Source organism: Aedes albopictus, chromosome 3, assembly GCF_035046485.1.
Source record: "Aedes albopictus strain Foshan chromosome 3, AalbF5, whole genome shotgun sequence".
Classification (NCBI taxonomy): Eukaryota; Metazoa; Arthropoda; class Insecta; order Diptera; family Culicidae; genus Aedes; species Aedes albopictus.
Genome location: NC_085138.1, coordinates 403911080 through 403920591, shown reverse-complemented (window position 1 = coordinate 403920591; position 9512 = coordinate 403911080). Strand labels below are relative to the sequence as shown.

Here is a 9512-nt window from a genome sequence, read left to right as displayed (position 1 = left end):
CCCACTACTCAAATCACTCGAAAATATTACCAAAAATGAATTCTATTGGAATGGATTCAGAATATTATACTAGTTTTGGTTTGGATTATGTGTGCACTCATAGAAAAATATGCTTACTAGTATGCAAAAGGAAAGATCTAACCTTAATGGCGACCTAGGTCACCCAAGTGCTGGCTTGCTTTGTAGACTTCTTCTCCACAACGTCCAGTTACACGGCACAGTCCAGGCGGCACAGTCCGAATTCAGTTGGACCACGTTGACAGTCGTTCAGCGGGGATCATCGGTCTGCATCCCGACTCGTTATCGCCGATCGAATGTGGTGTAGCGGTGGAGAAATCTGGGTGTTTTTTCCTGGCTGGACCGTCGACAGCCACTCGGTAGAGGGAACCGGCAGATGTCATTAATATTCAAATTTCTTACAGTGGAGAACCAAAACAATTTTTCTATGTTTTCACAATCACAAAAAGGTACAAAATTGACGGCGCGAGAAAATTTCTTATCCAAAACTTCAACATCGTTTCAAAATTCAAGATGCAAATTATAGTTCATTTAATTTCCCTCTGATTGACTTATATATAAATGTGTTTTGAAGGAAAGTAACAACATAGCCGCCAATAAATTGAAAAGGTAATGGGATGCACATTAAAAATAGACCAATTTACTGAAAAATCGTAAAATAAATGAAATCGCTATAACTTTTTCTCTTGATAAAAATTTTAAGTTAAGTCAAACGTTTTTCAGAGTTCATTATATGAGTCATAAATGGTCAAAATTTCACTGCATTCGGTTCATTCAATCCGGAGATATAACAGCTCAAAGTTGGCTATCAGTTAATTATACCTTTTTCAAGGATCTAACTTCGTGGAGAATATTCCGATCTTTTCCAAATTTGGACCACTAATACACAACTAGTAATATGAATTTACAGTGAAAATTTGAGAATATTTGATGCGCTTTTCGAAAAGTTACAGCTAGTTGAACATTTTTTGAAAAGTGAAATTTTTGCCTGTCCCGATCATTTTGTCTATCCCCTGTAGATATTATTATTATTATTATTATTATTAGTTTATTAAAGACACTTTACCACTAGAGTGGCATTCGTGTCGACCTGTAGATATGAATAATAAGATGGGAGCAAGAGCTTCTAAGAAAAACACTACGTTGTGACACTGAGCAGAAACATCAAACAGCTGTAGATCATCTTCATCAACTCGTGGAACGCTGCCACGGACATTTCGAACATCCCTCCGCAGGTAATTCCCAGTTTCTGCTGAGCCCTCGTCATGATAACCAGCATGGTGACTCGGATTTCCAGATACTCCTGGCGTAAGTTTGACATATCACGCAACTTCTCCGGCCAGTTCAGATTGTACAGGGCACATCCAATTGCATGGTTCTGGAAACAATGGATCAAATTGAAAGTTTTTATAAAAACAGGGCACTGTGCGAGGAAAAGCTACCGTGTCGTTTACGATATCCGTTAACCGGCAGAACCAATAGCATTCCATGAGGATCGCCGTTACATAGCTCACAACGATGACCGTATTCATGGTTAGTCCGAGCATTTTTACATAGAATAAGGCACATCCGATGAACACAATCTCCGTGTAGAAAATCAGCAGGAAACTTATTTTGAGCAACGTTCTCACAGTCGCAAACTGTTCTATCACCTCTGCGTGTCGTGCCGCAACCATGTTTAATTCTGTTCTAAAAATGTTCCAAAACTTTGATGTTGCCATTTTTTCATTCAGACTAACAGTACCAGACATTTGGTCATTAACGCGCTCAAATATTCCATTACACTGGAATACGACGTTCTCCAGCTCGGTAGAGAAACCCATGATGAGTGTATTCAGAATCGTCAGGATCGCCGCATAAATCGAGGAAAGCATAATATGGTTACTGCAAATCAGGATATCGAAGGCCAGTTTTACGCGTGGACCCAGTCGACTTATATTATCAGGAACGCTGTACTGTCGTTCCTCATATACGCCAAATGTGTAGAGTATGATTTGATCACAGAAAAATAACCACTCCAAAACCAGAAAGATTCGGCGTATCAAGCGATATGATCGAACTCGGCCTTCCGTCAAATCTTTATTCAGGATAGTTTCCAAATAACTCCGCACTTTTTGGATATCCTTCAGGTACACTCTCATAAGAATTATCCTGGAGATGATCATTACCAGCGCCAAGACGAAGCTAAACACTCCAATCAGCTCAGCCGGGGAGTTCCACTCGGTGCAGGCCACAAAAAAACGATCGCACCAGATACAACATTGGAAAAGAATCGCGACACGATAGCAGAAGAGCCACTTGTGGTGGTTGGGATTTTCTGACGGTAACTGTACGCCTGCTATCATAAGAGCCCATTCCATCTGACGAAAATAGTCACTTTCGTCGTCCAGAGTACCAAGTTTATACTTCAGCCAGTTGGTCAAACGACGAACTCCACCCATGGTGCTGACGGCTCAAGCTCTCGGACTAGTCTAGCAAGTTCCGCTGGCAAGAACAATCCTTTCTTCTGTTTGTTTTCATGTGGTTGACAGACAGTGCACTGATGTTCTTTGATGTCTATAAAGCTATAACTACCTTGAACGTTTAGAGTCGTTAGGTCTTGCTCACCTACTTGGTACAATTCGAAGTTCATGCGATGCCGCCAGATGCCGTCCTCCAGTTTACCGTCAAGTATTGTTCGCAGCATTTTACGTTCGAAGACTCAAAAGAATCTCAACGTTCACTATAACGCATACAGTGGTACAAATTCGTTTAAACGCACATACTTCTCATAACATTCTCTTTATGTTGCTGCATATTGAAATTTATGGTAATAACGCTCTCACTTTCACTAGTAAAAGTACTAGTTGAAATGTATATTGATATAGAAAAATATTAAATAGTTTGCTAATAACAAATATGAAAAAACCGATAAAAGTGCGTTTAAACGAATTTCCTCCAGAAATTAGATAGTTATTCCCTGATAAAAATAAAACGAATTGAAAAGAGTTCTTCGTCACTCGTGCAGATAGTATATTGCGTGAGTGTCTATCAAAATATATACCAATAAATAACAGATGACTTTAAAGTAAAGTTTACCGTTCAAAAATCAAGTGCGTTTAAACGAATTTGTACCACTGTATAATAGGTAGCGGAAGTCAATGAAGTTATTTTGAGAACCAATTTAGTGTCAAAGCCACAATATCACTATCAAAGTGAATTGTGACCCAATGATACTTTCCTAACTAGCAAGCACTCCTCCCTGCAGCCTTTGACGCAATGGTAAACGCGGTCTTTCACGGTAACAAAGGTTACCTCCCGTTTTTGCTGACTCAGCATTGCTGAGGGTACCAGAATTCCCATGCGCTTACCGCTTCTGCTGTCTGTCCATACCTATTATTTTAATCATGTGTATGTTTGATCTTGTACATTCCACCAGACAAAAATAGTCACTTTCAAGCTTTGTCAAGCGATAGATACAATCCATTGTACTCATGATACAAAAACCATTTGGTTCTAGAGTGTTCCGTTCACAAGGTCTATAATCTATATGTTCAATCGTTGGTTTTATTATGAGTGACAATAAGTTTCTTTGAAGTGTGGGAAACCGTCTATTGAACTTGTCGAATTATTACTTATTCACTATCCCCGAGAAAAACTGTAATTAGTAGGGCAGTTGCTTCACGGTATTAAAAAAAAACATATGGTATTAACAATAAAGGCATAACTAGGTTTCTTTTCAAAAGCTGCTGGTTTTTTAGATTGTCCGATCACAAGGAATGCCCAAAGAATTATCTCCATGCTTACAACATGGTTTCCTACCTAATGTAATAGAACACGAAACGAATAATGGAGTACTAGATTTGCATTAATGAGCAGCTTCGGGTCATTGCACAGTGGTTCCGCCGTAGGTCATTATTCCAAAAATTTGACCCCAATAAAACTGTGATATCATTGCGGTAACATAAAGTTTAATGCTTTAATAACTAGGGTCAATCATTATTTTTATCAAATGTAAGCCGAAACTTTTCTGCAGAGCTCATGAGAGTACATGTTCTTGAGTAGATATTTTATTTGAATTGTTCTAATTTCAGTCCTATGCATTTATTACTCTATTAAAAAGTGGGAGTTTACCTCGACACGTACCTCTGTGAAGTGAAGTTCTGGTGAATTAAGTTGGAAAAGCGACAAATTTAGTGCTATTCTGACTGTGAAAATATCACGCGGTTCGACTTTGTTTATGGTCTCACCCATACACACATCGTCACGACAGTGATAACAAAAAGCGCTGACCCGATCGGTCGGTTGTTCCAAAACGGAAACATCATCGGTAGTGCAATTCGTTTTTATTTCCACTTCGAACACCGAAATTGACATCTGAGCAGTGAGTTACAACCCGGACTAATGTCCGGTAGCTCTTCTGGCCCCTACGGGGGCCCAGCAGGGCTACAGCTCAGACGGAATAAACCTGAATGGATGCTGGGTCCAAACGACTTGGGCCAAGTGATGGTTCTAGTTCTTCGACGGAAAACTGACTATACGGATTCCGACAATCAATCGAACAACGATGCTCCGCTGCCGGACACATTCATTGTAGGAACCTCCATCGAACTGGTTATTGGCACAAAGGAAGCTAGGGCACTAAATGCATCTCGCGAAGGGCGTGGGTCGCGGTACCTACTACGCGCGAGTTCAACCAACGTCATCGATAAGCTCACCAAAATGACTGAATTGACAGACGGCACAAAAATCGAGATTGTTCCCCATCCGACGCTCAATACAGTGCAAGGAATTGTGTACGATGCTGATTCCGTGAACAAGGATGAAAAATCTATCCAGGAACATTTGGAATCCCAAGGGGTCCAAGCCGTGCGGCGGATCAAAAAACGAGTAAATGGTACGTTGAAAAACACTCCGCTACTTGTGCTTTCGTTTTGTGGTACAATACTTCCAGATCATGTGTATTTTGGTCTCATGCGTGTCGAAGTGCGTGTATACTACCCTTCTCCATTGCTCTGCTTCAATTGTGCTGCCTATGGTCACTCAAAAAAGATCTGTGAAAAAACCACAATCTGTTTACGATGCTCAACTTCACATGACATACCTGAAGGAGAGCAGTGTAAAAATGCAGCTAATTGTCTCTACTGCAATGCTGACCACCAAGTCACGTCACGCGACTGCCCAAAGTTCAAAGAAGAAGAGAAAATCATTCGCCTGAAAACCGATCAAGGAATCACTTTTGCTGAAGCTAGACGTCTATGTGCTGAAGAATCTAAACGACAGACCTACGCTGGAGTTATCCGAGACCAAATGCAGCAAGAACTGGCCGCAAAGGATCTAGTCATAGCTGCCCTGCAAAAACAAGTTGCCTTGCTGACCAAAGAACTGGCTAGCTTGAAGGACATGCTAAAACCAAGTAGTGAAAGCCAGCCAGCAGCATCACAAGACCCACGGCCCTCAACATCCACTCAGAAAACAGTACAACAAACGACCCGATCCGCTTCGCAAACCGAACGACAATCGCGGAAAGATCAATCATCTCCCACAGTCCGTCGGCGAGAGAACCAGAAGAGCAACAAATCTGGTTACGGCATTGTGACGCGCAGTAAAAGTGGAAAAAGGCCCATGGAAACATCGCCCACCGAAGCGTTCCATAACCCAGGGAAACGTAGTTCTGTACTCCCCGGAACAGCCAATTCACCCGCCACCATCAATATCAACAATGGCTAAGGAACGTGATAGAGATATACACACGATCTTTGATGATGACTACCCTGCAACGGAAAAGGACACCCCAACGGAAAAACGAACTGTACACTCTCGCAATAACCGCATCCTTCCTGCTCTTTCATCTGAAGAATACGACAGAATCCACAATCTCAACACTAAACCATCAACGAGCAGAACCTTCTTCACTGCTCAACTCGATTCGCCAAGCGCGAGGCCTACCACGTCGACCCTGACCAGGGATGTTCCGGAGCAATCCGACGAGCCTCTGGCGGCAGTCGACGTGGTTCGCCCGTTCTCCCGGGCAAGTATTTATGAATATCTCGTACCCACAAAACAGTCCAAGTTCGTATCTTCACTCACCAACCCAGATCCTGAAACTACAAACAGACAAACAAGTGACGTCAGCATAACGACTACCGGCAAACCTCGACGAGGGGAGGGAGAGCGTGTAGTAACCTCCCCCCTCCCAATTTGGGAAGTGGATGTCTGGGGGGCATCTGATGGGGCCTGTCACGAGTGCCTTGCATCGCGTATACCCTCCCGGAATCCAGTTGAGACGAGTCTCACCACCGCACTACATCAGCACAACACCACTGCCGCAACATTTGGAAAGACATATTTCACGCAAACTGATTCGCCAAGCGCGAGGCTCACCACGTCGACCCTGACCAGGGATGTTCCGGAGCAATCCGACGAGCCTCTGGCGGCAGTCGACGTGGTTTGCCCACCACCCCGGGCAAGTATCTTATCAAATTCCGAACCTGAAAAACAGTTCAAACTCGTTTCTCCTCCCATCAACCTAGACTTCAATAAAACCATCAAACCGATGGGAAACAGCTACATAATGCAAACCGGCGTACTCCAACGAGGGGAAAGTGAACTTGTAGTTACCTCCCCCCTTCCAATCCGTGAAATGGTTGCCAGCCACGAATGCCGCTCATCTCGTGTATCCCTCTCGCATCCAGTCAAAAGTTCCCGTAAAACAAGATCCTTTATGCAGTTTGATTCGCCAAGTGCGAGGCCTACCACGTCGACCCTGACCAGGGATGTCCCGGAGCAATCCGACGAGCCTCTGGCGGCAGTCGACGTGGTTTGCCCATTCTCCCGGGCAAGTACCTTGTCAAATAATATCTCTCCAAAGCAGTTCAATGCCGCCTTTTCTTCCAGTAACCCAGGACGAAAAGTACACCCCAGTGTACAAAAGAATAACATCTACTCTTCTACGGATGTCCCCCGAAGAGGAGAAGCAGTAAACGCATCCACCCACATCCATGCATCAGACGGTGCCATGCTTGACTGCCTGCCAACTCGTTCGTGCTCAAGGATTCCACTTGAGTCCGAGAGTACCAATGTTCTACGATCGCCGTCACAATCATCGGATAAATCCGATTCTAGTACTACGGCACCACAAGGAATCCACCCATCGTTTGCCATTCAGTGGAACATCTGCGGGCTCCGCTCTCATCTGAGTGAACTGCAGATTCTGTTAGCGAAATACCAGCCTATGATAGTGTGCCTACAGGAAACAAACGCGGACTATCAAAGAATACCAAGTAGCTGCTTAGGAAGAGAATATGTACTTCTTCTCAGTCAGGGTTCTACACACGGAAGGCAGGGTGCTGGAATGGCCATAAGAAATGGTACGCCCTTTCAGAGAATATGGTTTCGATCAAACATCCAGGCAATCGCCGTACAACTATACGCGCCAACAACGATAACGGTTGTTTCAGTATACCTGCCACCTCAAGACAAAAATGCTGCAAAACTGCTTGGAGAACTCTTGGATGAGCTCCCAAAACCCGCTCTTGTTTTGGGTGATCTGAATGCACACCACTCCGCGTGGGGTAGTCGACTGGCTCAATCGTCGTTTGGAGCCAAAAAACGAGGCGAAGCCGTCCTAGAACTAGTCCTACAGCACGACATGATAGTACTAAACAATGGGTCACACACTCGGATCGATCCAGTAACAGGTGCATCCCAAGCCTTGGATGTGTCTCTGTGCAGTACCTCGTACGCGGGAAAATTCACATGGAAAACACTTCTAGACTACTCCGGTAGCGACCATCTGCCTATCCTGCTTGAAACACCTTCCAACCAAAGCTCCCGAAAATGCCGAAGGAGGTGGATCTTCGAGAAAGCCAACTGGCCACTTTACGAACAGCTGATCACTGATTCCCTACACCCTGGATCCATGCTTACGGTGGACGAGTTCACGAACAGTGTTATTACTGCAGCTGAAGCGAGCATCCCTAGAACATCCGGAAAAGTGGGTCCAAAATCTGTTGTGTGGTGGAACACAGAAGTTGAGTTAGCAATAAAGTCCAGGCGAAAACGACTGCGAGCCCTTCGCCGTCTTAAAGATGACGACCCACATAAAATACTTGCCCTTAAACAATTCCAAGAAGCTAGGTCACATTGTCGAAAGACGATTGGCGACGCCAAGCAACGCAGCTGGGATGCCTTCGTGGAAAGCATAAACCCAGACACTCCACTTACTCAAGTTTGGAGCAACATCAACCGACTTCAAGGAAAACGTCAACGCAACACAATATCACTAAACTTACCAACTGGACAAACTAACAATGGACAAGAAGTTGCAAATGCCCTTGCGGATGAGTACCAGAACAAATCGTCCGACGCAAACTATCCAGAAAAATTCCAGAAGAAGCATAAAACAGTTAAGCGCGCACGGCATGAAACTCAACGCCCGAATTTGCATAAACGGTATAATGCGGATTTGACCATTGAGGAACTGATGTGGGCCCTTGATAGACGAGGCGGAAGCTCTACTGGATCCGACAACGTGAGCTACAAATTACTCCAAAGGCTACCCTTTTCTGGAAAGGTTGCCCTCCTGGAGCTGTACAATCGGATTTGGGATAGTGGTATCTTTCCAGCGCAGTGGAAAGTAGGTACTGTAATCCCAATTCCAAAACCCGATGCGGACCGCAGTAAACCAGAAAGCTACAGGCCGATAACACTTTTGAGCTGCCTCGGAAAATTATTCGAAAGAATCATAAATCGCCGGCTTATGACAGAATTAGAATCCGCGGGAAAACTGGACCCACGACAACACGCCTTTCGTACTGGGAAAGGGGTTGACTCACACCTTGCCAACCTGGAATCTATGATAAGTCTCCAACATGACGAGCACGTCGAAATCATATCTCTTGACATATCAAAAGCATATGATACAACATACAGACCAGAAATCCTTCGCACTTTGACAAAGTGGAGAATTTCAGGGAGACTGATGAACATCATATCTAGTTTCTTATCCGACCGATTCTTTCGAGTAACCGCAAATGGATCCTTGTCAAGCTTAAGAAGAGCGGATAACGGAGTACCCCAAGGATCAATCCTATCCGTGACACTGTTTCTAGTAGCCATGCAACCAATTTTCAGTGCAATTCCTGCTGAAACCGAAATTCTACTTTATGCAGATGACGTCATTTTCATCGTAAAAGGCAAAAACCATATCACGATACGTAGCAAACTTAGAAAAGCGGTCGCTGCAGCTGTCAAATGGACTTCTAGTGTTGGATTTACTATCGCCCCCGCAAAATCAAAGTTACTGCATGCGTGTCATCTAAAGCATCGAAAACGTGGCAAAGCTATCAAAATTGACAATAATCCAATCCCACAAATCAGACACATGAAAATACTCGGAATTTTGTTGGACTCTAAACTCAATTTTCTAAAACATTTTAACTTTGTTAAACAAAGTTGCCAGAAGAGAATGAACGTACTCCGGATACTCGGATACCGCCTGAAAAGAAGTAGCC

General features: G+C 43.9%; 1 protein-coding gene across 1 annotated transcript; it reads right to left on the bottom strand.

The window, feature by feature from the left end:
• Positions 1-502: 502 nt before the first annotated feature.
• On the bottom strand, positions 503-2857 carry LOC109402125 (uncharacterized). The gene is made up of 2 exons (XM_019701746.3): positions 1461-2857; positions 503-1396 (listed from the first exon to the last, which is right to left on the bottom strand). Exons 1-2 carry the CDS (start codon positions 2457-2459, stop codon positions 1157-1159), a joined length of 1239 nt encoding a protein of 412 aa, XP_019557291.3. The 5' UTR covers positions 2460-2857; the 3' UTR covers positions 503-1156.
• Between the last annotated feature and the right edge of the window lie 6655 nt (positions 2858-9512).